General features: G+C 58.6%; 2 protein-coding genes and 1 long non-coding RNA gene across 9 annotated transcripts in view; 2 read left to right on the forward strand and 1 right to left on the reverse strand.

Moving 5' to 3' along the window:
- Window positions 1–1,588, forward strand: part of ARHGEF17 (Rho guanine nucleotide exchange factor 17) — a 58,872-nt gene extending 57,284 nt beyond the window's left edge. Inside the window, exon 21 of the mRNA XM_072794485.1 lies at window positions 14–1,588. Coding sequence (XP_072650586.1) covers window positions 14–210 — 197 coding nt within the window. The 3' untranslated portion in view covers window positions 211–1,588. The remainder of the gene's footprint in view (window positions 1–13) is intronic.
- On the reverse strand, window positions 316–8,182 carry LOC140614962 (uncharacterized). Its single transcript, XR_012015658.1, has 2 exons — window positions 7,889–8,182; window positions 316–2,459 (listed from the first exon to the last, which is right to left on the reverse strand). It is a non-coding gene; the product is annotated as an uncharacterized lncRNA (long non-coding RNA).
- RELT (RELT TNF receptor) lies at window positions 7,661–26,371 on the forward strand. 7 transcript variants are annotated; one of them, XM_072794487.1, is made up of 11 exons: window positions 7,661–7,714; window positions 19,778–19,846; window positions 20,794–20,868; window positions 20,999–21,165; window positions 21,366–21,445; window positions 22,057–22,314; window positions 23,518–23,598; window positions 23,892–23,973; window positions 24,138–24,395; window positions 24,844–25,042; window positions 25,171–26,371. In XM_072794487.1, the coding sequence occupies exons 1-11, from the start codon at window positions 7,676–7,678 to the stop codon at window positions 25,216–25,218; spliced, it is 1,356 nt and encodes a 451-aa protein (XP_072650588.1). In that variant the 5' UTR covers window positions 7,661–7,675; the 3' UTR covers window positions 25,219–26,371. The 7 variants fall into 7 exon arrangements, with proteins under 7 accessions (XP_072650588.1, XP_072650592.1, XP_072650590.1 ...); XM_072794491.1 differs by lacking the exon at window positions 7,661–7,714 and adding an exon at window positions 7,843–8,065; XM_072794489.1 differs by lacking the exon at window positions 7,661–7,714 and adding an exon at window positions 8,324–8,411.
- Window positions 26,372–27,676: the final 1,305 nt, after the last annotated feature.

Here is a 27,676-nt window from a genome sequence, read left to right on the forward strand (position 1 = left end):
TTCCACCCCCCAGGCCCTGAGAAGCTGCCATCCCTGGAGCACCGGGACTCCCCTCGGAACCGAGGACCTGCCTCAGCCAGGCCAAAAATGCTGGTTATCAGTGGAGGTGACGGCTATGAGGACTTCCGACTCAGCAGTGGGGGTGGTGGCAGCAGCGAGACTGTGGGCCGGGACGACAGCACAAACCACCTCCTCCTATGGAGGGTGTGACCCTGTCCACCATGGCGCAGGACTTGCCCGCCCACCTGCCCTCAGCCCGCTTGCCTCTTCCTAGCCCACACTTCCTAGCAGACTCTGACCAGGAGCGTCCCACCAGGGGCACGCCTATGCCTGCGTGGGCTCCCTCCCATCCCCACAGAAGTATTCCTGATGGAACACCTGCTGGCCGGTGGGCCAAGGCCTTTCCCAACCTTCTGGCTGCTTCGGTGCTCCCATTCATGATGGGGGTGCAGTAGGGGGCGTGTGGGCTGCCCAGGACCTCTGTCCCTGGAGCTTCTACCAAAGACACGGCCGGGCCTTGACCCCACAGGGCTGGGGAGGGCCATGTGCAATATTTGGAGGGTTTTCTGGGGGCAGTGGGAGGGCTGAGGATGAACCCTTTCCCATGTACAGTATTTATGTTCCTTTTTAGATGTGTACCTTCCCAAGCACTTATTTATGCAATGACCTGGGCAGGGGGTGATCTGAGGAAGTAACAGAAGGGAAAAAAACCCTAATCCTGCTCTGGGGGCCACCTGGGACCCTAGGCAAGCCTTCCCGGAAGGACCAGTCCCCCCTCATTATATTTGCGCACATGTGTGCGCATACACATGGGTTCGTACGTGCGTACCCACGCACACACAAACGCACACACACACGCACACACACACACTGCATGTTCAGGGCACTAAAAGATTGCCTCTTAACGTATACTTTCCACGGCCTTGTCCTGATTGGGCTGCCCTCCAGTATCCGGAGACCAGGAACAAGCACCCTCAGTCATCCAGAACAAGACAAGGACTGGAGTGGGCAGCGACTCCCATCTGGGGGCCTCCCCAGGCCTTGGCATTTCCTAACTTGCTGGCAGTGCCTTTAGTCGTTTCCAAATTTGCTAACACTGATAGGGACCTGGCCAGGGGTCTCTCCTGGCCTGAGCAGGGAAGAGGAAAGGGCCCATGTCCTCCTCAGAGTTGGCCCCCAGCCCCTATGTCTCATGCACTGGCGTGTATGGTCATCTTGGAAGGGTGGGCCCGGGAGCCCCCTTACTCTGACCATGGAGACCCACTCTCCACACCCTTCCTGCCAGGGCAGTCCCTCCAGGAAGAATGCCCAACGCCGAGGGGCTGGACATGGCCTGGTCACCTGGGACCCATTTGAGGGCAGCCTCTTCCCTGCTCCTGAGGCTGCAGGAGCCAGTCTGACCCCCAGCCCCCTCGCTTCTTCAGCTACAGCTCCAAAGGTCTGGTTTCAGATGGGGTTTGTTTGGCTCTGTTTTTGTTTGGGGTGCGTGGGTCATTGCGGTCTTAGATTATGTTTCTCTTGCTACCAGTCATGTATTAACTTTCCTTGGATGATGAATTTTAAAGAGTCAATAAATAGAAACACCAAATGACCGCTCCCCATCAGTGGCGCAGTGGCCTCCAGCCAGCAGCCTCAGGGCTCCCCAGCTGATGGGCCTCCTGGCACCCACTCACTTGCCCAGACGGGAGGGCTCAGGGACCCAGGAGGGTGCTGGGATGGCAAGGCTGCCACTTGCTGTGTTATCCTGGGCAGGTTGCTGCCCCTGTCTGGGCTGTAGTTCTCTCCAGTTCACTGCTTTGTAACCAGGGCTACATGTTAGAATCCCTTACAGACATGTGTGAATAGAAAGCATGAGACATAATCATACATCCGTGTAAGTAGACATTCCCAGGCTCCCCACAGCTTCTCAGTCACTGGACCTCGGATGGGGCTTGGGAATCCGAAGGTGACACAAGTCAAAATGAGGCAGCAAGTGAAAAACGAGGCGACCAGGAGACGGTACGGTTCTTCCAGGAAATGATGTTCTGCAGCAAAGCCTCATATGAGGCTGGGGAATCTGACAAAAGCCAAGGTGACGTCAGGTTTTGGAGCAAGGGGAGAATCCAAGTCTGTCTGATTTCTGGTCCAAAGTGATGTGTCATTAAATCAGACATGAGAATGGAAAGGCCAACCCCGGGGCACCGGCCGGTCCACGCAGGCAGGTCTCTTCCCACCAGGTATACCCACAGAGCTCAAGAAAGCAATCACCCGTAGAGGACAGAGCATGCCTCTGCTCTGCTGAACACTCTGGAACATTCTTCAGCCTAAGTGATTAACACTTTACACAAATCGGTTGCTGAAGGAGGAGTGCAGGTTCATGCTTGGCAAGCTGGTGTACACGCATCTCGGGTCTGCTGGGCCCTCAGGGCCATAGGACGTGCATGGAGCATCTCCCTGCAGCACCACTTCACTTGGAAGATCTGAGGAGGAGGGGATTATATTAAACGTGTATATTCCAGAGTAGAAGGCAATGTTCATGTGGAATTTGCGGTGAAACAAAGCAGAAAGAACACAGGCTTTGAAGCTGAACAGAAATCTTGTCTTTGCCACTAACTAGCTACGTGGCCTTGGATGAATTGCATCCCCTATAAGCCTTCATTTTCCCATCTGTAAAATGGGGCCAGTCCTTTCCTCCACAAAGATTTGCTCTGAAATAAAAGGGGGGCTAACTAGTGGAACCACTTATTAAATAGTTGTCAGCACCATGGCCCAGATACTGGAGCTCCATCTCAGGACACTTGACCTCTCCACCTTGAGACTCTGCTTCCTCCCTTGCTGCCAAATGGCTGTTGTTCTCACTGCTTCACAGCTTCTGTGGCCTCGGGGCCTCTTTGCCCTCAACATAGGAACCTGGCCAGACTTCAGTTTCAGCACTTGACGCTCAAGGCCGGGTCCCCAGCAAGGCCGAGTCCCAGCTCAAGTGCCTAACAGCTCAAGGCCGAGTCCCAGCTCAAGTGCCTAGCAGGACTGGGCCTGGCCCAGCCAAGTGTTACTTAGGAGGTCACATCCCAGAGCAATGGCCGGCCTGTGGGTGGGTGCTCAGCCCTGAGCCAGGCAGCTGTGGGCAGGGAGGTCCTGGGATGAACAGCTATCAGGCCAGAGGCCCAGGGGAGAGTCCTGGAAGAATTTGCTCCTCTAAAGCAGTAGTTGTCAACCTTGGCTGCACATTATAATCACCTGAGGGGCCCAGTCCACATCCCAGACCAATTAAATCAGAATTTGGAGGGTAGGGCCCAGGTGTCACTATTTTTCAAAGGAACTACGTGGAAGTATGTTTGTATGGAGAAATGCACAAATTATTTGTGTGGGGCTTGATGAATTTTCATGAGGTGGACACCTCCAGATCAAAAACCCAAATATTCCATTGCTCTGAAAGCTGCTCATGAGCCCCCTCCGTGTCTACCCTTCAAGGGTAACCACGACCCTGCCTTATGGCACCATGTTTTCATTTTGCCAGCAGAGGTGGAGAACCAGGGTCTGGCCATGGCTGGCCATTGGGGTTAGAGGAAGTGGGGCTTGGGTTGGGGATGAAAGCAGGATAGCTTGAGCCAAGGCAGTCAGAGGAGTGAGGAGTCCATGGTGTAGGCCCAGCTGGAGCAGAGGAAAAGGCAGGCAGGGAAGCCAGAATGTGGGCTCTGGGAGAGGCAACTTCATTTCGTTCTTTGCTCCATCCCCAGGTTGCCTGTAATGCCTGACACTAACAGCAGATGTGGAATTAAATCTAGAGACTTCAGCTGGGGTCTTCCTCTGGGTCTTTTTTTTTTTTTTTTTTAAGATTTTATTTACAGGGATCCCTGGGTGGATCAGGGATTTAGCACCTAGCCTGGGGTGTGATCCTGGGGACCCGGGATCGAGTCCCACATCGGGCTCCCTGCATGGAGCCTGCTTCTCCCCCTGCTTGTGTCTCTGCCTCTCTCTCTGTGTGTCCCTCATGAATAAATAAAATCTTTTTAAAAATTTATTTATATGACACAGAGAGAGAGAGCACAAATAGGCAGAGTGGCAGGGAGAGGGAGAAACTGGCTCTCTGCTCTGATGTGGGACTTGATCCCAGGACCCTGGGATCTTGACCTGCGCTGAAGGCAGACGCTCAACGGACTGAGCCACCCAGGCACTGCCCTCGCCATCCTCCCCGGGTCTTAAATGTTACAGAATAATAACCCCAGCTCCCAGTTGTTTGCTGCAAGTCAGGAGTGTGGACCCTCTCACTTAATCCTTATTCTTTTTCAGATAAGGAAACTGAGGCGCAGGGAGGTAAATTGCCTTCCTCAAGGTCACCAGTCTAAGTGCTATGGCCTGGATTCACATGTGATGTCTGCTCAGGTCTCTGCAGCTCAGGGAAGAGAGGAGGGGCGGCCACAGGAGAGACAGTGTCTGAACAGCCAGAGCCACATCCAGCCGCTCATGAGGTGTCTGGCTCATGTTCTGTAGACCAGCCCTGGGCAGGGTGTCCTGATCTCAGAGGCCGGGAGAGAGCCATCTCTTCTCCAAGGGGTTCTCCAGGTGGTCTCCTGGGCTAGGGACGGAGGGCAGGATTTAACTAGACATCAGCTTCATGGAGAAGATGAGGCACAGAGGAGAGACACTTAACCTCAGGTCACACAGCAAGGTGGCATTGAGGCCAGGGTGGGAGGGCGGCGTGCGATCGGGGTGAGGTGGGTGTGGAGGACAGCCCCGGCGGGCCGGAAGGTTTCCTGTGGTCAGAATAGTCAGAGAATGACCGTTAGAGCCTACGAAGCACAGGACTAGATTAGCTAGCCTCCAGGGGCCCCACTGTACATCTCGAACTGGGGTCAGCAGTAGTCTGCAGGTTCAGAAGTCTTGGTGAAGGGAGGCCAAGTCTGGCTTAGGCCCTGGCTTAGACGTTCTAGGCAGAGCCGGGGGAGGAGATGGGGGGACCTAGACATTTGAACTCAAGCCTCAGCCCTAGCTTCTCCTCACTGTGTGACCCTAGGCAAGTGTCTCCCCTCTCTGGAACCAAATGACCTCTGTGAGCCCTTCACATCTTTGGCATGCTTGCCAAACACCAATTCTCCCTTCTGTCCTCGCAGACTTTAAGCCACAGGCCAGGTTGCAGGAAGCAGCAAGGGGAAGTGCTATTTTGGGCCCATTATGGCCAATGAGGAGCCCCGCCTGCAAAGGCAAGTGAACAGGCATTGCAAGCTGGATCAGGGATAGATTGCGGGGCCGAACTGAGGAGGTGGACACTGAGCAGGTAGCAGGGACAAACAGGGGGCAGAGCCCCGATGCCAGGCTGTGGGGAGGACACAGAGCAAGCAGGACGAGAGGGAGCAGATAGGGGTTCTGAGGCCAGCGTCCTGGAAGAAGCCCCCGACATGGGGTCTCAGTGGATCCTCACACCACCCTGGGCTGGTGAGCTTGCACTCAGAGCAGTAAAGCCACTTGCGCAAGCCACACAGGCCACACAGCCCCGCAATCGCAGAACTAGGACTTGACCCCTATCTATGTGGCCCCAAAACCCAACCCCAGTGGGATTCCAGACCCAGCTCAGGGTCTGGACCTAAATTTGGACTGAAGCTAGCTCTCAGGCCCAGCAGCCTCAGCTGAGTTCCTGCCTTGCCCCAAGGCTGAGCCCTGCCCTGGCCTCCTAGCCCAAGTTCCTTCTTAGACCAAAGTCCACCCTCCCCTTGGAGCTAAGGCGCACACACAGGGGGGCAGCCCACCTTTAGAGGGGTACGACTTGGCCAGTTAGGGGTGGGCCAAGTGCAGTGCAATTTCAAAAAAAGTGAAAAACTTTTCTGAAGATTTTTAAAGTATTCTCTATATCCAATGTGGGGTTCAAACTTACAACCCACAGATTAAAGAGTCCCAAGCTCCACTGACTGAGTGAGCCCGAGCCCGGCGCCCCTAGTGCATTCCTCCTGCTTTGTGCCTCTTTGTTAAAATCCAGTGCGGCCAGCAGAGGGCGCCACGACTTCTGGTCCACAACCCCAGAGACTGACATCTGTTCAGATCCCTTGCATACAACTGGACCCCATGCCTCTGATCCTGTGGGACAGGGTCCCCACGGCAGGCAGGGCCTCAGTGGGACCTGGAGCCCATGTCCCTGACTCTGGAGCACCATCACAGCTTATCCCTGCTTATTGGGGCATTGCTGTGCCACTTAGGACGAGGTGCAGGCTTTCTCTGGGCTCACTTCGGCCCTCAGCCGCACTATGAGAAGTTCAAATGAGACGGTCTCTGAGGTCCCTAAGGGCAGGGATTGTAATGCTAAGATTTCGAGGGTTTATCTGAGATGCCAGGATTTTTAAAAGCCTGTGATTGTGAGAGTCCTTTGTTCTGGAGCCCCGGGCTCTCCAAGCTTCATAAAAAGCCAATCTAAATCTCCGTGGCCTCCACAACTCCTTCCCTGTCTCCTCACTAGATGCTCCTAGATTCTTAGGCAAGGTCCCATCTGTAGCTCATTGTGGTTCAGGAGTCAGAGCTGGCCGTAAATAACAATTAGGCTCCCTCATAACCTGAGGGTGTGAGGGTGAGATGTGTGTGGTCTGTGGCTCCAGGAGGCCCGACTCTATGGAGCTGCAGCCTGAGAGCCCAAAGTCCCCAGAGCCACATGCAGGACACATCAGCCCCACCATCATTGATCTTTTCTCCTGGCTCAGGTGGCTGCTGCCCACCCTTACCTCTCAGGCAGGTGAGGCAGATCACCTCAGCCCGCAGAGAACTAGAACGACCTTCAGGTAACAAGTTTGGCACCCTAATTTTCAGGTGAGGAAACTGAATCTGGGGATGGATTTGACCAAAGCCTTACAGAAAGCTGGCAGTAGGTATAGACCTTTTCTGTAGGATGTCTGATGAACAGCCAGTGCTCCTTGACCAAAAAGCATTTCTCCATCTGATCTATTAAGTGGCACATGACATGCCACCATTTGAACTCTGGAACTTGGAGCTGGGGTATAGAAGGTCCCCTTACAAAGAAAACATTGCAGGAACAGGGGGTCTCTTGGGCTGCTCTCACCCCATCACCAGGTCCCCACCTGACCCTCTCTGGGCTTTCCCCCTTTCATCCCCCATGGACTTGGATTTGAGATATTCGACCCTGGGGCCATCCTTGCCCTAGCTCTGGGGGGGTCTCCATTGGGATATGAAGGGGATGGGGCTCTGATCCGGACACCAGTCACCTGGAGCTCTTTCTGCTCTTTCCCTACAACCTGGGCATGGCCCAGGGAAACAGAAACTCTTCCCCTGCCCCCCTCTCTCTGCAGGTGTCCGGTTCTCTTCCTGGAATCTCCTGGACCCTGGGGATCTGACCTACCCCGCCCCCTCATCCCGCAGCTCAGGTTCTATGACTCAGTTTGTTTAGAATTCTCCACCTCTCCCCACAACCTATCCCCAACAGACTTATTTACCTTCCTTTACCTCAGTCGGGCTGTAATTATCCCTTTGCCCAGTCAGGCCTCTGCCCCCAGCATGAGGCCCTCCCTCCCTGCTGGCCTGGGAGCGCCACCTGGGATCTCCTCAATACGAAGCAGGGGAGACTCTGGTTGCCGAGCGAGCGGCCACCTCCGGTCCCGCCACCATATTGCACAACCCCAGGGGGCCCAGTTCACAGAGGGGGGGGGATACAGGTGAATAGCGTCCTGGGGTCCAGGTCACTGCCTTGCTGCGCACCCTGATGGCTGGCGATGGGAAGTGGCAGAGTGGACAGCTGGCGGTAGGGAGGGGAGAGCGGTGTCATCTGTCCTGCCGGAAGGAGGGGCCTGCTATCCTGTCAGAGGATGGGGTGAGGGGGGAGTGGAGATAGGAAAGGCCTCCGGAGAAAGATCTGGGCTGGGCCCGGAGGAACGTGCAGACGACCGTGGGACGTCCATTACAGATCCACGTTCACCTGGGCTTTCCTCCCGACTAGGCAGGGGCTTCCAGGGCCAGGCCTCGGCCTCGCGGGCACAGTGGGGTGGTTCTCTCGCGCTGCCGGTTCAGGGAGGAAAACAGGACCCAGGAAGGGGCCGCGGCGGTGACGGTGACGGTGACGGTGACGGGACGCGGAGCAGCTCCCGAGCGTGCGGTCCGTCTTGCGCCGCGCAGCCCCTTGGTTCTCCGTTCGCTGCCCCAGGAGGCTGGTGCAGAGGCCTCCTCCCCGCGCAGCCCCCGCAGTGCCCGCGGGGCGCCAGAGGCGGCGACACGGAGCCGCGCGGCGGGGCCCGGGGCCGGGGGTCGCGAGCGGGGCCCGACGTCGGGGGCGGGGCCGGCGGCCGTGGCGCGCGGGGGCGGGGCTGCGCGCCTCCCGGCCCGGCCGGCGATTCATTCAAAAGGCGCGCAGCCTGCGCGGCCGCCTGCGCCCTCGCCGAGCCGGGCCGGGCCGCGCCGCGCCGCCACCCGGGGCCCTGCCGGAGCTGCCGCGGGGCGGCCAGGTGAGCGGGGCGCGCGGGGCCTCGGCCCGGGGGTGCTGCCGGCCGGGGCGGGGGGGTGCGGAGCCGAGGGGCGCCCCTGCCCCCCGCGTCTCTGAGGAAGTTGGCGGCGCGGCGGGTGCCGCGGCCCCAGCCCTTGGCCCCCGGCCCTCCCCCTCCCCCTCCCCCGCTCCCGAGCCCCCAGCCCCTGCGCCCCGGCCCGGCGTCGTCCGCGCCCCGCGCCCCGCGCCCCGCAGCCTCGGAGCCTCGGAGCCTCGGAGCCCCCGGCCCCGGGACCTGCGCGTCCTCGGGCCGCGCCGCCGCCAGGCCCGGCCGTGCGCGATGGCGAAGCAGCGGCGGGACTTGCAGTCGGCGGAGCCGGCGGGCCCCGCAGCCGCCCCCGGCCCGGGAAACTTGGGCCGAGACCGGGACCGGGACCGGGTGCGGGACGGGGCGGCTGCGGCGCGGGGGCCGGGGGGGGGCTCTGAACGGTGTCAGCCCGTGACTGGGTGACACGGCGCGTGAGGCGGCCCAACCCGGGAGTCCGTGTGGCCGGGACACTGAGCGGGGACGCTGGGGCCAAGCGGGAGACACAGAGGGGCTCTGTGTGCCTCTGACAGGCCGGTGAGTGCGTGTGATTGTGTGAGAGAGACCCAGGCCCCTGCGGGTGGCCGTGACCCACCCCAGCTTACTGTGACACCCGGTCCCCGAGCCTGTGTGTGGCCCGGGACATGCATGACCAGGGCAGGGCCAGAGCGGCTCCGTAATGCGAGTGTGAAATGGAGGGAGAGGGACCCCAAGTGACTGACAAACCAGCCCCCAAATCACTGGAGCCGTAGTGTGCTCGTCGGGTCGAGCAAGTATTGTGTGTGTGTGTGTGTGTGTGTGTGTGTGTGTGTGTGTGTCCGTCCCTTTTGAGCCTCAGGAGAATGAGTAAGAGGCCCAAGGAGGAGGGACCTCAAACACCTGCTTGTCGTGGGAGGGGGGAGGCCAGGGGTCTTTCCAGAACTGCCCCTTCTCAGGATCTCAGTTTAGTCAGTGGGGAGGAGGACCCTGAGAGACTTGCTCTGGCGGATGGAGAGGAGGCCGAGGCTGGGTGGCATCTGGGGTGGTGATTGACACTTCTGGCAGCCGCGGAGGGGCCCTGAAGTAGCCTCAGGCTCCGCCTCCCAAACACACACACTCACACACTGAGGTCCCAGACACCCGGCAGAGCTTTGTCCCTGGTAACCTGTAACCATCTTCCTCTCAGACCCTGTCCCCACTGGGCCTCAGTCTCCCCTTCTGCACACTGAGGTGTTGGGCTGTGAATGGCCTGTGAATCATCACTTTGGGATCCTCTATTTTTGGGTCAACTGCCTTTGTTCTCCCCTCCCTCCAGGCAGAAGACTGCAGTGGGAGGTGGGGGCAGGCTGGCTGCTTGGGGACACAGTGGCCCAGGGGCTGCTGGTGACCGGGATGGAAGTACAGCTCCTCTGACCAAGCCCAGAATTCTGATCCATAGACCTCGACTGGTCCCAGTCTCCTTCAGTTCCCTTTCCGTGGGACTTGTTCCCAAGTGGTCGCTGATTTGGAGACCTGGAGCAGGGCCCCTTCCTCTCTGAGGCTCCCACCCCCACAAGAGGGTCTTTTGGGTTTATACAGGGTGGAATGAAAATTGGACCCTCTAGACCAGGAGGGGTGAGGGGATACCTGCTAAAGGATCTAGAGTTCTGTCCTCAGAAAATGTTGGTTGCATTCTGGTTGCATTCTGTGTTGGGGTGAGGATAGAGGGACAGTGCCAGGTGCTATGCTGAACACTTTATGGTGTATTCCTTCTAAATCCTCACAGTGGTTCTGAGATGTGACTGTTTTTCAGAGGAGGAAACCGAGGCTCAGAGAAGCAAAGTGATTTGCCCAAGGTCATGCAGAGACAGGACAGTGCCGGGATTGGAATTCGGTCTTTTGCCCCCAAAACCATGTGAGATGCTTGGAGAGGGCCACCCACCTTTCTAATATCTTCAGGGCTTACCTAGGCTGCTTCTCTCAAACCTGGACTGATAAGCATGGCCTTGCCAGGGTGTCCCTTTGTGAGTTCTGAAAGTGGTGTGTATTTGCCCACATGTCTGAAACATTGCGGGTGAGTAGGTTATGTGGTCTTCCTGTTCCTCCTCCTCTTCCCTTTCCACAGGTCTCACCCCTAGCCAGAGGTCACCAGAGAGGCCTGTCTCCTGTCTTCTAGAGCCTGCAACTGGCTTTGGAAGCATCCACATAGCTACAAAGAGTGTCGGGAGTCAGCAGCACGGCCCCAGCTCCAGGGGGTGGCAAGGATAATTGAGAGTCCCAGTGACCTTCACCATACTGGAGAGGCTTTATTCCTCTATTCAGAGTTGCTCTAGGGGCATTTTCCCAAATCTACCCACACTCTGTGGTGGGCCCAGATTGGGGGTGACCTTGAGATTATGCCCCTTCTCAGTTCCCCATTCTTCCCAGAGGCCCCTGCTAGTCCTTACCACTGCTCGCAGCTTGGCTGAGAGCTAGAGCTGGGGTCAGGGTGTCCCTTGGTCCTCTCTGGAATGACTGGAGTTGTGCTTCTTGGGGCTGATCAGAATAGTTATCTTGGTCTCCTGGGGCTGACCCTGAGTTATTTCCATCCCTAGCAAACAGGGAAATAGCTCAGGGCCCAGGGAGGGGTTGGGAGAGGAGAAGGACCAGCGTCTTCTGGTCCTAGCTCTGATGGAGGCCCTCCCAGCCCTATCCCGTGCCTTGCCCGAGCTAGACCTTTCTGGGGACTGGGGCCTCCCAGGATGACAATGGTGGGGCCAGGCTGGGTTTCCATATGTGGCCCCAGTTGAGACTCATCTGATAGTTGCGGGACGGAGGCACGTGTCTGGCCAAGGAGCGGAGACTTTGAGGGGCAGTCAGCACTCTGCCCCTGCTCATGGGGTCAGCCTCCTTTTAAAGAGAGAGAGAGACTGAGGTTTGAGAAGTGCTGGGACTTCCCAAGGGCTCCAGAACCCTCATATTCAGGCTCTCACCCTCTAGATGTGGTACCTACCTACCTTCTCTGCTGCTACAGGTTTCCTGTCAGCCAGGATGTGGCCTAAGGCAGGAAGCAGGCCCGAGACACACCTTCACAAAATCAGGGCTCCCTCTTATGTTCCACTCTGGCCTTGATGTCCTGCCTCAGACCCCAGTACTGGCCTCTCTGCCTCCGTTTCCCATTCTTCCATGCATCCTTTTTTGCCTACACAATATAGTCCAGACTCCTCATCCTAGTGTTGACACTTCCCAGACCTTTCGAACTTTACATTTTCACACCCTTCTTTCCCTACCAGATGTCTCAGTTCCACTCTGCCTTTGCTTTTGGTTTCTCTTTCTAGAGCCCTCCTGGCCACTCAGAGTTTAGCGCTCCCTCATCCAGGAAGCCCTCCCAGCCCAATGTTAGTCCCTCTTCTTTTTTGTGTCCCACCTGCCCGGCAGTCCCTCCTCACCAGTTTGGCAACAGACACAGATGTGGGGCTCTCCTGGGTGCTGCATACCCAGACATTCTGGGCCAGCAAATTCCCTGATGTGTGCCAGGCCCTGGGCTCAGGTCTCAACAGTACTGACAGAGGATCTCCTTCCTTCCAGAGCTGCTCAGTGGGGAAGCTGAGACTCAGGGTAGAGGGAACCAGCCCTAGCTTGAGTCACACAGTCTTGCTGCTGGAGTCTGGCACTCAAGAGCTTGCATAGCCCTGTCTCCAGGTGGAGGCAAGTATTGTCTGACAGTTCTGGCATCAGTTTCCACAAAAGGACCATGCTGGCCTGCACTGGGAGGAGGAAGTGGTGGGACTGTTCACCTAGCCTGGCTGGGTAAAGGCCAGCCTCCCTCTGTTATGGAGCGGAGAGGGGTTTTGCTGAAGATCAGCCAGCAAGGCCCATATGGCCCCACCTCCATTCAGGATCGGGGGTTGCTTGGACCAGGTTTCTGCCAGAGCTCAGTACCCATTGTTTGCCGAGGGCCTGGGTGCCTGGGCCTGGCCCCAGTGGCAGTGGCTGGGGTAGCAACGAGGACAGGAGGAAGCCAGTACTGCATCCCTACTGTGTGACCAACCCTGGGATTAGGGCCCCCAAGGCTCTCACATCTTTAGCCTCATGTCCTGAGGGCCAGCAGTCTTCTCCAGGTACAAGTAGGGAAAGGAGGGCCCAGAGAGGGGAACGGACTTGCAAGACCCTAATGTCACTGGGATCCTAACCCGGGTCTGCTGCCTGGAAGGCCAGAGCTCTTTCGTGGGCCACCCTGGGAAAGATGAGAGCTCTATAAATAAACTTCCCATGTGGCTGTGAGTGTGTGCCCTGGCTACTTGGCAGGGAGAGCGGGATGGAGGGGCCTCTACAGCCAGTTAGAAGCAGGGTCTGACTGTGTGGGTGGAGAGAGAAGGAAGGAAGGCTCCTGGAGGGAGGGACCTAAGCTTGGATCTTGGACCACGATGGCGATGGTGATGGTGTGGTCACTGGTGAGAAGGAACAGTGAGGGGAGGGAGGGGCCTGGCCCAGCTGTGTGCCCAGCTTCCTGCGTGCACGTGCCTTCCACCCTCCAGGGAGATCACAGGTGGCTGAGGGGGCAAGAGAGGGGAGGGTCCACTCAGGGAAGCTGGGAAGGCTTCCTGCAGGGGGAGGTGGCATCTGGGCTGAAGCGTGATTGTAAGAAGAGCCACTGTTCTCTGAACTCTGGATCCTCCAGCCAAGAGGTCAGCTGAATAAGCACAACTATCCCAAATTACAGAGGAGGAAACTGAGGCTTGGAGCTGTGGGGCTGGGTCCTGACTGCTCAGCATCCCTCCACCTTCCAGACCGTGGCTTCAGCTGGCATGGGAGAAGGTGGACACAGGCCTGTAGAGCAGCTGGGAAATGGGCAGCCAGGGGCCATCCTAGGAGGCCGAGGCTCCTCTACTCAGGCTGCTGGGACTGATGTTGGGTTCCCCAAAGCACCCTTGCTTACTCCAAGCCGCTGGATGACCTTGGCTGGATGCTGCTTAATTCTGAGCTTGGCTCTTCCTCTGGCCCTTGTGGGCTGTGGTGAGAACTAATAGGAGAGGTTGTCAGGCCAGGCCCTGGTCCGCACTGTTTATAGTGGCTCCACTTATCCCCGCAGCATCTCTGAAGGCAGGGGCCAGAGCCCTTGTCTGCAGAGGAGAACCCGGAAGCTCAGGGAGGGTGAGTAACTTGCCCAAGGTTACAGAGCTAAGTGACGAGCCAGAGCTTAAACCCAGGAGTGACTGCTCGGCCTGTGCTGAGCCCAGCCCTCGGTCGCCGTTGGTTAGGGCCTGGCCTGGGATTGCTGGGGACAGGGGTCTCTTCCCCCGGCACCCCAAGTCTAGAGGACAGGGCAGCCTGGGCCTGTGAGCTCCCTCAGTCTCTTGGAAGCCTCGCCCAGTGGGGGTGATGGGGTAGGGCTTGTGCTACGTGGACTCTGGGCTGACCTGACATTGACATGTTGGTGAGCGGTACCAGCTGTGCCGCTGGGATCTGAGGCAAAGGTGGCTTCTCGGAGGAAGACGTAGCAGTAGCATGAGTGGGTGGGCAGTGGGGTGTCCTCCAGCCCTCCCCGGCTCCCTGCAGGAAGCCAGGGTGCTGAGCAGTTGGCTGTGGGGCCAGAGCAGGGCCTGCAGAAGCAGCAGGAATGCCAGGCCTGGTGTGGCGAGGACATGGGTTGCCTGTCGTCTGCCCCCCGCTCCTGGGTGGGTAAACCTTGTCTCCTTTGAGACTGAGTTGTTATAGGGTACTGCTTAGCCTCTCTGAGCCTCAGTTTCCTCATTTGTGAAACCTGGGACCCTATCTTTGAGGCTTGGAATGGGAATGAGGCATGCAGTAAGTGCTTAGTGAGGGGATTTGGGGAGCCCCAGCTCTGCCCCAGAGACGACTGTGTGGCTTGGTGCCCCCCTCCACCCCCACCTGCCCCAGACTCAGATCAGGGAAGGGGCAGGGTTTGCATCCGTACCACACCAGACTGGGAGGAGCTGGATGGGCCCAGTCTGGCCACCTCAGCCTTTTCTTAGCCTCAAGGGCCAATTAGCTCCCTCAGCCCCACCTGCCCACCTACCTCCCTGAGCCTCTAAAAGCGCAGGCCCTGTGGCAGCCTGGGGGTGGAGGGGGAGAACCCAGTGGGGCCAGGGAACTGCCACTGTCTGGTGGCCCTGCTGCAGGATTTGGGGTACACGTGCATGGAGTCCTTACCCAAGGGGTGTGGCCTGGGAGACCATGGCTGCCCAAGGCCTCGGTGGGAATGGGGGTGCCCTTCTCACTGAATGGCCCTGAGATAGCCTCCCTACATCTCTGCCTGTCAGCATCCTGAGGAGCTGGCCTCCACCCTGTCCACCCTGGGACCACCTCTTCCAAGCCTTCCCTGGGCTTCCTGCCTCTCACAGGTGCCAGGGCCTTTTCCTGCGGAGGCTGGCACAGACTAAGGCAGTATGCAAATGACTATGGATGCAGGGAAACCCCGGAGGCCCCAGAAGCCCCTGGGAATGGGGGCAGCACCTCCTTCCCTGGGGCCCACCTGGGTGCTTTGTAAATAGCCTCTTAGTGAGCCGCTTCTGGGTGCCACTAGCTCCCTAGCCTCTGCTGGCAAGTTGACCACACTTGGAGAACATCTGCGAGTTGCTGGGCCCTAGGCTAGGCGCAGGGTAAGTGGGGTGGGCGTGAGGTGGGCAGCAGAATCAGACCTGGGCTCTGGCCCTGCATCACCACTCACTGGCTGTGTGACCCATACCAGTGATCGCCTGTGGCCTCAGTTTACCTGGGTGTAAAACAGGGATGCACATCTCTTCTGTGAGGAGTGGAGCAACCAGACAGACTGACCCCAAGGGAATGAGGGTCAGTTGCCTTCCCTGTGAGGGTGGAGGATGGAAGAGAGGCATGCCTGGCTGCCCTCCCCGCCGCCCACTGTGGACACTGTCCTACTTCAGCCCCAGTTGCCAGGGAACCACTGGGTTGCTTGCTAACCTGGATTTCTCTATTGATGGGCGGCCTTTGTCTTTCTGTCTCGGCCACTGCCAAGGAAGGCCTGTGTCCAGATGTGTTCCTAGGCAACTCCAGCCTCTGGAGGCTGCAGGGGGGTTCTACAGGCCCTAGAGCCCCTGGCTGGGAAACAGAAATACCTGCCTCCCAACCCCTGATCCACATGAAGACTCGCCTCCCACCTCTGTCTCCCCAGTCCTGCCTCCTTGGCAGGCAGCCCGGGGAGCCCTCTGAGAGGCAAGTTGTTCCATACCCCCCCCAACCCTTCAAGTCTCCCAGAGGCCCTGAGGGCAGTGTAGGCTTCTCAGCTTGCATCCAAGTCTTGGTGTGACCTGGACTCCTACCACCTATCCTTCCAGACCTCTCTCCCCTCTTACACCCTCCTACCTCCCAGACCTTCACCTCGGCTAATCCAGCACCTCCTGTGTACCAGGCTCTGGGCCAAGCACTATGTGTAAATATAGAAGAATCTTTTATACCTCACACCTGCCTGTCAAGTGTGTGCCATTCCCTGCTCCATGATTTACACATGGGGAGACTGAGGCACAGTGAATGCTGATTGAGGGATTATTCTATACTGGGCTCCATGCTGAGTATTTAAGGTGAATTTTCTTGGCCTCACAGCAGTCTTCTGTCTTGGTGGGAGAGGGAGTGTCCACAGCCACGGAGCTAGAGGAGAGCAGAGCCAGGCAGGATGGTTCTCCCCCAGGTTAGCTCAGATCCAGTTTGAATGCCCCCCCACCCCCCAGCCTCTGGGTCCTCCCAGCCTTGGCGGAAGCTATGCACTCTGCTGATCCCTGCTCTCCCCACCACATCTCCCCCTACCTTGCCCCCCACCCCCCGTGGGTCCCCCAGCTATCCCCAGTTCGATATATACCTACTCCTTACCCAGGGCCAGGCTGTGTGCTGAGCACTGGCATGCGGGGTGGGGGAGAAGGGGGGGGTCGGGTCCGGGTAAACAGGATGGTTACGTGCAGGATGATGAACACAGGAGGGGGCTTCCAGGAGGAAATGGCTCTGAGCTGAGCTCTGAAGGAAGAGTAGGTGTTGGCCAGGTGATGGGAAGGGTTTCTGGGTGGAGGAAGCAGCAGGTTCCAGTGCCTTGGTGAGGGAGGCAGAGTGGTAGGGAGAGGGCCAGGGGCCAGGTCCCAGTGTGAGGGTCCCCAGGCCGCAGTCGGGGCTGAACTGGGGGCCAGGGGCGAGGCGTGGTGAGTGACCTCTGGGAGGTGGGCGATCTCTGGGAGGCCAGGCCCAGTGAGGTTGGAGGTGAGCATGGAGAGGAGGGCCCCAGCCTGGGGCCCCGCAGTTCTGGGAAAGGGGAAGTTGCCAGGGCTGGGGAGTGTCACAGCTTCCTCTTTCTCTGAGGCCTGGGGGCTGTGCCTCCCTGGGGCTCCACTGCCCAGTGGTCGGTCATGGCTTTGCTAGTTGGTTTTCTTCCAGGGAATTTCTGGTTCTGATTGTTTGGGCATTTTTGGAGGTGGGGGTGGACTGCCTGTGAGGAAGCCCGCCCCCCACCCCAGCCTGTTCTGTGGTGGCCCCTGCTCCAGACACTGCGGGGGTGGGGGTTGCGGTGAGTGAGACAGACACCCTGCCTTTGCTGCTGTGAGCTGGGGGTGGGGTGGGGAGCAGGGAGCAGAGCCAAACAAGTAAGCAAACAGATACTAATTACAAACCTGGGCCTGAGGTGCTGAGGGGAAGAAGGGAGTGAAGGGGTGGAAATCACCGGACCCAGGACCAGTGTTAGGCTTATTACCTCATTTCACCTTCCCCGCAGCCTTGTCTTGGAAGAGCAGTATCCCCATCTTGCAGATGAGGACACTGAGACCCCGCAAGGTGAAGCAGGGGCTCAAGTCCCACAGGGAGTTGGTGGCAGTGGGAACCGGATAGGCCCAGGCCGGGAGACTATGGGAGGAGTGGCCTCTAGGCCAACTTCCTCCTCTGCCCCAGGGGGCTTTTGGAGGCCTGGAGAGGAGGCCCCCTGCTGTGAGCCTTGGCCGCCTTCCTGAGGCCCCCTGGAGGCTCTGTAAGGTCACGCACTACCTGGCCTTAGGACTGAGCAGAGGGGTGGGGTTAGAGACTTCCCGGACACCCCCCAGCCAGGGGGCTTTGATCTGAATTTGGTTTTCAGTCAAGATTCCAGGCTTCTAGGCTTGGATGCTGGAGGCCTTGTGGGGAAGGGGGTGCAGAGAGGGAGGTCAGAGCAGCAGGTGTATGCATGGAGGGGGTTCTGGGTGGCCGGCATGGGCTGCCTGACTGGACAGTCCATTGGGGGGCTCGGTCTAGCTGAGTGTGGGGGCTGGGGGAGCGGCTGTCAGCAGAGATTCCGGCGGCCAGACTGGAGTAAGTACCAGTTTGGGATAATTAGAAGGCACGTAATTAGAAGGCGTCAGGGCGCGAGGCGGCGAGTGTCTGAATGTGCCTGAGTGGGCCCTTGCTGGCTTTGAGTCTGGGCCTTCAGACCCCCATTTTCCTCCTGGAAGTCTCGAGATCGCAGCTCCCCATTTACCTGGAGGTAAGCAGCTGCACAGCCCTTCCCTGTGGGTTTAGGTCACGCTGTAGGTGCCAGTTGGGCCCGAGGTGGCCCTGGGGCCCTCTCTTCTGTGGCTGTTGTGCCTCTGTTCACTCCTGCCCCAGCCCCCGTAGGGCCCGCCTGAAGTCTGGGGGCTTATGGTCAAGTCTGTGGGTTAGATCCTATGAAGAAGCGTCTTCATGGGGAGAAGGGCTTGAATGGGAGCTGCCTGGGTAAGGGAAAGGACCTTTTGGGCCAGGAACTAGAAAGAAAGACTTGTGACCAAGTTAGAGGAGGGGGCGGGTCGGGGGATGGGCCTGGGTATGCAGCCTGTTGGGAGCTGACTGCCTTTCTGCTGTGGCCCGACCTTCTCCTGTCCCACATTTTCCCTTAGCTGGCCTTGGGCCGAGAGCCGCTGCCAGTGACCTGGAGAGTCCCGGGGTGTTGTGCCCGCAGCCCGCCCCCCGCCCTGTGGTGTAATTCAAACCCTTGGCTGCTGCCACCATGGTCTGTGTATGGGGATCAGTTTCCTCCGGCTCCTTTTCCAGGTGGGAAGGCCAGGCCACCTGTAGGCCTGAGGGGCTCTCGTGTGGCTGCGCTTCTCCCACCAGGCTTGGCGTCGGGCGGCATGGGGCTGGGCTCCAGTTGGGGAGCCCCTTGATCTGCAGGGGCCTTGAGCCAGTGGCTTGGCTGCTCTTTGGGAGTCAGAAGCCGTATGGCCTGTGGCTGAGGCCTGACAGATCCAGCTCCCTTCACCCTCCTGGGCCTGAAGGCAGGCCCCCCGGAAACATGCGACAGGACTCCTTTGTTTTGCCACAGCCCCTTTTGTTGTCTAAACCGAATCTTCCTTCCTGCTCTTCTCACCTGCCCACTGGGTGGAGGCTTTTCTCCAGAGGACACCATACTCCGAACCTGGGTGCTTTACCTTAGGCCAGTGGCCTTCCCACTCTGCACCCTCACCCTGCCTTATTGGTTGTTGGCACTTGCCCCCACCTGGCAGGGGAACAGTCCCTGTTCATCTGCTGGTCACTGGTCAGCAGGGATGTGAGCTCCCCGAGGACAGGGACAGTGTCTGTCTTAGGCTGTTTCCTGTGCTAAGGGCAGTGCCTGGCACACAGCAGTAGGTGACCAAGAGAGGACAGAAGGCCGAATGCTGGCTGCTGTGACAGCCCCAGAGATGCACTCAGACCCATCCTAGTGTTGGGCACATCCTTCCACATCCTTTGGTGGAGAAGACCTCTGGGTGGGGGGTGGGACACGTAGGGAGACTAGGACTGTGATGGTGGGGGTGTCTCCCTACCCAGGGAGACCTGCAGGAGTTTTGGGCTCAGCTTTGGGGAAAGGGAAATGTAGAGAGGTTTCTGGAAAGAAGTGACTTCATGTTGGTGTTTGATGGCTGAGGGAAAGGACCTTCCTTGGAGCAGACATGGCAAGAGTGAAGGCAGGAAAGCAGGGAAAACCAAGACCCACCAGGAAGTCCAGGTGGTGGGAGCCTGGGAGGTAGAGATGAGGTGCAGTCTGGGCATGAGGGGATTGCATACCCTCGCAGCTCCCCCCCCACCCCCCACTCCCAGGACTGCTGATGTGGGCTTCCTTCCTCCCAGAGCACCTGCCTATTTATGGAAGGGGAAGGAAGCCATTGCTCCTCAGGGAAGCCCCCCAAGCCTGGCAGAGCATTCTATCCCCCTCCTCTGCTGCTCTGGGAGGCCAGCCCCACACAGTGCATCCCCACCTCTACTCAGGTTTGAGGGGGAAGAGGGGCCGGACTACCCCAGCTTTGCCCGCCCAACACCACCTTGCAAATTCCCTGGTCTTGTCCTGGAAGCTGCCCCGGGAGGGGAGGAGAGCAGCTGCCTGCCTGTCCTCACGTCCTGCTGAGCCTCACGTCCTCCTCTCCTAGGCTGGTGATTCCCTGGGCCCAAGGATGAAGCTGAGCTGGCCACACTGGCCCCTGTCCTGCCTTTTTGTGGTGAGTTGGGGATGGGATCTAGGAGTACAGAGCCCTGTGCCCCAGCCCTCTGTGCTCAGGGACCCCATGCCAGGAGCCTTGCCAGGGCTGGTGACACGGCTCTTCCTCTGCAGGAAGCACCTGCTGGCCTATGCAGCTCTGGGTGCAGGTCTCCCAGTGCTTGGCAGGCTGGAGCCAGGTCTGGGGTCTGCAGAGGGCCCCAGAGCCTCCTGTGTGATACTCCCTCTGCCCTCCAGGGCAGCTGGCTCCGCTCCCTGCCTGCTCTCCCAAGCTGGGCCCAAGTTGGAAGACAGGTTGTGGGGCAGATCTCCCCATGGCATGAGGGATTCAGGGCAGGTAGTTCAGGCCTGGGATGGGGAGCAGAGGGAGCTCTCAGTGGAGTGTGCTGGGCGCTACATCCTGAGATCCCTTTCCTTGGGATGCATCCTGGCCTGTGTGGGTGTGCGAGTGTGAACGGTTGGCTTTGTGTGGAGAGGTCACTGAGGATGTGGTCCCAAATACTCCTCTGAGGGCCCAGAATAGGAAGCACTGGCTCCAGACTTGGCCCCAGGGATGATGGGGCGGGGGGTAGGGGGGTGGCAGGCAGACAGAAGGCGGACAGAACTTGAGAGAGGAATTCGGAAGCCCTTCCTCCTTATCATCCTGGTTAGCTGGAATGGGTGTGACTCGGGGACCTGAGGGCTTGAGATCCTGATTTGGCTCTGTCTGGGGTTTTCCAGCACTTTCCAGAAGCAGATACGGTTATGCAGGCATCGGACAGGCAGGTTTTACTCACAGCATAAGGGATTGAGATCAGAGTGTCCCTGAAACCTGGGGGCTGGTCCCGAGTGGTCAGTGGTCCCCACTCCTAGGGGCATTAGGAAGTGGGTGGTGGACAGATGGCCCCAGAGATGCCACATCCTAGCACTTTCTGCACTCTCGGTGTGTCCTGCCTGCTGTTCTTCCAGCTGCTGCCTTGGCCTCTGGCCACTCCGATATCAACGACCCCCTGGCAGTGCCCACCTGGGGAGGAGCCCAGCCTGGTGAGTTTGCCTTGCCCACCTGCCCTGTCCTAGGAAGACTGTTGAGGCCAGGGGCGGGTTCCCCAGGCCTGGCTTCCCGGGGACCTGAGGCCTGGTTCCTGGCTTTGTTCTTACCTTTTCCCTCCCACAGGACCTGGGGCAGGGCACACTATGCCGATCCTGTCCCCCCGGCACTTTCTCTGCTTCGTGGGGCCCTGGTCCATGCCAGCCCCATTCCCGCTGCAGCCCTCGAGGGAGGTTGGAGGCCCAGCCAGGCACAGCGACTCAAGACACGCTATGTGGAGACTGCCAGCCCGGGTGAGCCATGGGGTGCTGTGAGGGCTTACGGCTAGGTGACCAAGACTTGGAGTCCTAGGGTCCCAGCTTCACCCCCTCCCTGAGCAGGCCTCAGTCTTCCCATCTGTAAAATGGGGTGGGTCAGGCTCAGTGAGTATGCCTGGCAGGAGCCTCTCTTAAGGATAGTTTTTGGGCCTCAGTGATGTTTTCTCTCTCTGTAGGTGGTTTGCTGCTTCAGAGGTCACCCATGTCCCCTGTCAGCTGTGCCCCTGGACACCTCTGGGTATTCGCAGCTGTTATGGTGAGTGGCAGATGGGGCTAGGACTGGTCCATCTGGGACAATGGGGCCCTCAATCCTGAGCCCGGGGAAGGGTGTGCAGCCAGAGGGTGTCCGGCAGGATGTGTTCTGTTCTGCTGGCAGCGTGTCTGCGCACCGTATTTCCGAGTGGCAGACACCATCCAGCAGGCAGCAGCCACAGCTCGGGGCACGGGGTAGGGGGGAGTTCGGGGTGCTGAGGAGCTAACATCCTGTTTCCTGTCCTTATCCCCTCTCACACACACCTCTCACCTGTTGTCACTTTCTGAGGCAACTAACTCATGGACCTAGCCACGGGGAGGCGGCATCCAGTATTCGTGTGCCCAGATCTCATGCTGTCTGTTCACCCCAGGATGAGGGGTGGACCAGGGGGCTGGGGGTCTAGCTGCCCTGAGGCGTGGGGCGGCCTTGCTCAGGCTGATAAGATGGCCAAAACCACGTGGTGCGGGTGAGGTGGCCTTTGCTTCCCCAGCACGATGGAGAGTGGCCGTAGGTGGCTCTGGACATGTTCGTGCGCCCCCCCCCCCCACTTTAACTCGGGCCCTGGGCCTCTCTGCCTCTGTCTTTCCTCCGTGCCTCCATCCTGTGGTGCTCAGAGCGGGGACGGCGGGCCCGACGTGGTGTGGAGGTAGCAGCTGGGACCACCGGCACTGGGGACACTCGGCAGCCTGGGAATGGTACCCGGGCGGGAGGCCCCGAAGAGACCGCTGCCCAGTATGCGGTTATTGCCATCGTGCCTGTCTTCTGCCTCATGGGGCTGCTGGGCATCCTGGTGTGTAACCTGCTCAAGCGGAAGGGCTACCACTGCACGGCCCACAAGGAGGTTGGGCCCGGCCCTGGAGGTGGAGGCAGCGGTGAGGCCCGGCCTGAGGTCTGAGTGGGGGAGGCCAGGGGGCACGGACTGGCCCAGGCCGGCTCAGCTGGGGGGCTGTGCGAGGGAACCTGTTGGCCTAGAGGGTCTAACTGGAAGGGACCTGCAGAGGGCTAACCAGGAGGGCTTCCTGGAGGTGCTGCTTGTGGGCTGTAGTGATCAAGTGGAAGGAAAGGTGAAGAGGCCTGAGGTGACGACAGGGGCAGAGCAGAGGGCAAGTGGCTTCAGTAGGATTCTCTCCTGGGTGAGGCCCTGCCCAGCTGTCGGGGTCTGGACTCCTTAGGGGCTGTGGTTTCATGTATGTGGTTCAAGGGTTGGACCGCCTTCTGGGAACTTAAGCTGACCTCTGACTTGAGCCACTGGCAGGGCATTTGTCCTTAGCGGGCACCACAAGGAGCTCAGGTTTCAGCTCCAAGCTGTGGTTTGAGTTAGGAGTCCTGGAACCAAAGGGAGAGATATGTTCCTCTTGCCCCTATCCCAGGGCCCTTGGCCCCTTACCTCTTCCTCCGCCCAGCTGTCCCCCGAAGGCCAGTAGGGCAGGGGTCCCCGAAACAGATACACTGCCCACGGAGCCTTGTGGCCAAGTCAGGATTGAAATGGTGCTTCTGGTGCCTTTGCCCTAGGCTGCCCAGGGTCCTGCCCGGCTCCTGACACTGCGGTCTATGGCGGGCAGGAAGATGGCAGCTCAGGCCCTCTTGCCTGGGACTCCATGTGTTTTCCTAGCCTAGGGCTTCCTTTAACTGCTGGCTGCTGCCTGGGTGCAAGTCCTAAGAGCTGTCTGCTGCTGGCCTAGGATTGGTCCCATGGCTCATTCTCGTGCTCTTGGGGTTTGGGCCCTAAGGGTCCTGCTACGCGTACAGGCTGGTGTGAAGGGAAGTGGATCAGCCTGGAATGGCAGTTTGCCAGAGATTTGTGCAGGGGTCTGGGCAGAAAGCCCACAGCTCCCTGAAGCTGGGGAGGGGAGACATCAGGCCCCAGAAATGCTACCCAGCCCCAGGAAGCGGTGATAATGAGCTTCCATTGCTGAGGCCTGGAGGGCCGCTGGTACATAAAACCCCCAGGCCTGTAGCACAGCTTATAGGAAGGTGGGGCGCCCTCTGCTGCCACATCTTGGTATAGCTGTCAAGCCCAGACCACCCCCACCCCCCCAAAACCCCAGGATCACAGTTCTTGCGTTTTTCCACAGGGATCAACCCTGCCTACCGGGCTGAGGATGCCAACGAGGACACTATTGGGGTCCTGGTACGCCTGATCACGGAGAAGAAAGGTGAGAGGAAGCTCTGATCCTGTCTCCAGGCCCAGGAGAGGACCCCTCTCCTCCCAGAAGCTGAGGCAGCAGTGGGGGGTCAGAGTCCCACTGTGCCCCGCCCCTCCCATTGGGATGCCCTGGGCCAGCCTCTGGTGCTCCCTGGCCAGCAGCTGAGGGCGCTGCCCCTTTTTTTCTTGTTCCTGCCTGATGAGAGGTGGAGGAAAAGGCGCTCTGTCGGCTGGGGTGGGGGTGGAGCGCGTGGGGAGTGCCCCTCCTGGCCGAGAGCGGCTTCTGACTGCAGCTGCCCACAGAGAATGCGGCGGCCCTGGAGGAGCTGCTGAAGGAGTATCACAGCAAACAGCTGGTGCAGACCAGCCACAGGCCTGTGCCCAGGTGAGTGGGCAGGTGCCCCAAACCCGTTTGTAATCAGCCTGCTTCCCTGGGGAGTTCCCACTTGGCTGTGTTCCCTTCATGGTACCCTGGTTCCCCTTCCTACCTCCTGGGACCCCCTGGCACTGGCCTGCCCTGGTGACCGCTCCCCCCTGTGCCCTCTGCAGGCTGCCGCCGGGTCCTCCCAGCATGCCACACATCTGCCCGCATCGCCACCACCTCCACACCGTGCAGGGCCTGGCCTCACTCTCTGGCCCCTGCTGCTCCCGTTGTAGCCAGAAGAAGTGGCCCGAGGTGCTGCTGTCCCCTGAGGCCGCAGCTGCCACTACCCCCACTCCCAGAGTCCTGCCCAACCTGGCCAGGGCTCCCAAGGCTGGGGCCAAGGCAGGACGCCAGGGCGAGATCACCATCTTGTCTGTGGGCAGGTGAGGTGGGCACAAACACAGGAGGGTCAGGGAGAGACCTTATACCCAGGGTGGGTATTTGAGCCCCCTATTTGAGCCCTGAACATTGTGTTCAGTGAGGGCCCCTCTCTGGCCTCAGTAGGCCTCTGGGCAGAAGAGGGGTGGGGAGACCAGGGAGAAGTCTGGTCTTCCCAGCTCTGCTATGTCTCACATGAGCCCTTAGGCCCCGGGGCAGGGTCCTAGCCTCCAGCCATCCCACTGTGGGCCCCTCAAGCCAAAGGACTGTTTACCTACAACCTAGGTTGGGGGGGTTGGGGGCTTATCTGTGGGTAGGAGGGTATAGGAAGGGCTCAGGCTCTGATCCATGAACTTGGTGTGGGACCCTAGCAGCCACTGCCCTTTCTATACCCAGGGTTTCCTCTTTAATGAACCCAGAGGGGGCGGGTTACGGCATCACCACTCCTCACAGGTTCCGAGTGGCCCGAATTCCGGAGCAACGGTCGAGTTCAGCAGCCTCTGAGTTGAAGACTATCACGGAGGCTGGACCCTCAGGGGGTGATCTCCCAGATTCCCCACAACCCGGCCTCCCCACTGAGCAGCGGGCACTGCTGGGAAGTGGTGGAAGCCATACTAAGTGGCTGAAGCCCCCAGCAGAGAACAAGGCTGAGGTGAGGGCCAGAAGGGGAGAGTGTCTGTTGGCACCTGGGCCAACCCTGACTTGCGTGGGGCAGGGGCCACTTTCCTGGAGCCCAGAAGCCCCCTGACTCAGATCTAACCCCTTACTCCCGTCTCCCAGGAGAACCGCTATGTGGTCCGGCTAAGTGAGAGCAACCTGGTTATCTGATGGTCGGCCTCATCTGAGGATGCTGCAGCCCTGCCCTGGGAGGTTCCGAAGGCTTCCTGGAGGAGGTAGAACTGCAGCCCAGCCTGTGAGGATCAAGAAGCAATGGTCCAGCAGACAGAACAGCAAAGGCCAAGGCCTGGTGGTGGGAGCGCCCACCCCTGTGAAGAGGCAGGCCAGCCGGCGGGTGCTGTGTGCAGGAGCAGGTTCAGAGCCCCTCCCTTGCTCCCGCCCCTATGCCCCTGCAGGATCCTCTGTACCACCAGGTCGCTAGGCCTTGGTCATGGGAAGGGGTCCTCTGCCTGGCACCCCTGGCCCCATACCTTGGTAGTTAACTGCCCCTGCCTCTGTACAGGGCCCTAGCATGGACCTCTCCCTCCTCTTCTGGTGGGCCCTGTAAAGGGAAGGGGCAACAAAAAGCCACGGGCTGGACACTGGGTTCCCTGGTTCTAATCGTGGGCAAGCCCCTGGCCATCGCCTGGTTATAGTTGTTCTGACCAGGAAGTGGGGAGAGAAAGATCTCTCTGGTCCCAAGGCTTCTCCAGTCCTTGCAGGCTCTGGCCTGGGTCTTGTGCAGAGAGAGCTGGAGTCTTTGCCACCCCTCCCATTAGTAGCTTTATCTGGCCCCATTTTTGCGGCTTCCAGGGCCTGTGCCTTCAGGCCCCCATGGGGCTGCCTGTCTCTGGCTCTGCCTACAGAAGGGGCTTAATGCATGTATCTGCTGCCCCCTCCCCCACTATTTTTATTGAAATTGGAACAACAGTCTTGACCTGGGCAGGGCTTTGATACGGGGTGCCAGCCTGCATAGCCACCCCAAGATCTCAGGAGCTTTCAGGGAGAGGCATGTGTGGGGCTGGAGAGGCACCTCTGGCCTCCGTGGTTTCTGTGTCCTTGTGGGGTTGGTGTGTCTGTCCCCAGCCTGGGCAGTGCAGGCAACTGCCCAGCTCAGTTCCTATGTCCACTCTAGCTCAGCAACCTGGTTATTTATGTGGGGCCGTGCAGGCATGGGGCCCACTGCCATCCCCATTTCTCTTATTTATTGAAAATTTGCTGTTGTCCTGTCCTGTCTACATTCCCATCCATTTATTGGATAATAAAAGGTGGGAAAGTGGTGTCATGAGGAGCTTCTTTCCCTGTCACCCGTCCATTCACCAAATATCTGTGTGTCAGGTACCATGTGTGGGACAGGCCATCCCTCCCCCTGCGGTGCCAGCTCTGTGGTGGGTGGGCATGGGGCAGCATGTGAGGTGGGGCTGGAGGAGGTCCCTCACCTCGCTGGGTTCTCACTGAAGCTCCTAGAAGCAGTGCTGTCCAATGGATAGTACACACCACATATGTAATTTCAAATTTTCTAATAGCCACGTTTTAAAAAGTAAATCATGAAAGTTATCAATAATGTATTTAAGCCAATATATCTAAAATATTTTCATTTTAATATAAAGTCAGTATAAAAAATTATGAATGAGCCATTAACTTTTTGCTTTGAAATCTAGTATTTTATAAAGCACATCTTAATAATGAACTAGCATATTGAAGGGCTCCATAGCCACATATGGCCAGTGGCTCCTGTCTTGGACAGCACAGCTCTAGAGGACGTGGAAGCATGGTCCCCAGACAGGGAACAGCATGTGCAGAGGCCCAGGGAACTACAAGAAACTGGAGAAGCTGGTAGTCAGAGGTGACACGTGTGGAGAGCAGAGTGGGAGTGGGCAACAGAAGGTAGCCACAGGTGCTCTTGGTCACCCTGTTTTCATGCCAGTGATGCATAAAAAAAGCATTTAGGAAGGGGAGAAGCAGGACTGGTCCGTTTGCTCTTGGCCAGTGTGGAGGATGGAGCAGGAGTTCTGCAAGGAAACTGTTCCAGCTGTTCAGGCAAGAGATTGTGTGTGTGTGTGTGGGGGGGGTACTGGGGGGGGGGTGGAATCCAAGAGACCAAAGACTCCTAAGAACTGCTAGGGTTTGTGAATGGGTTGTGGGTCAAGGGGTTAGGGATAGCTGTGAAAGAGCCCTCCTACATCTGAATGTGAAGGCCTGGAGTGCTCAAGAGGCCGATCTGGGCTACAAGAGTATCTAGAAGCACTTAAGTAGGCATTTATACCGGGACTTGACCTGAGAGAGCTCAGGGCACTCTTGGGCTGTTCCAGGGGCACTGCCAAGAGGTGGGAAGGAGACTAGGGTGGTGGTCTCCCTTATAAGTGAGGAAAGGTAAGGGAAGGGCAGGGTAGGTCACAAGTGTCAGGACTGCCATAGCCCCTGGTCAATGGACACAGGGACATGGGGAGAGAGAGCAGGACCAGGTCTGAGTGGATCGACCTCCCTGCAGAAGCCTCACTGTGTCACGAAATAGCGGGTAGGGATTTAGGTGTCAGGAAGAAAAGGGTTTAATTCCGGGTTCACTGGGTATTTGGTATATTTTTTAAAGATGGAAGGAGACACATTTAAATGCTAGTGGGAGAGGCTG

The sequence above is a fragment of the Canis lupus genome, chromosome 23 (assembly GCF_048164855.1).
Source record: "Canis lupus baileyi chromosome 23, mCanLup2.hap1, whole genome shotgun sequence".
NCBI lineage: Eukaryota > Metazoa > Chordata > Mammalia > Carnivora > Canidae > Canis > Canis lupus.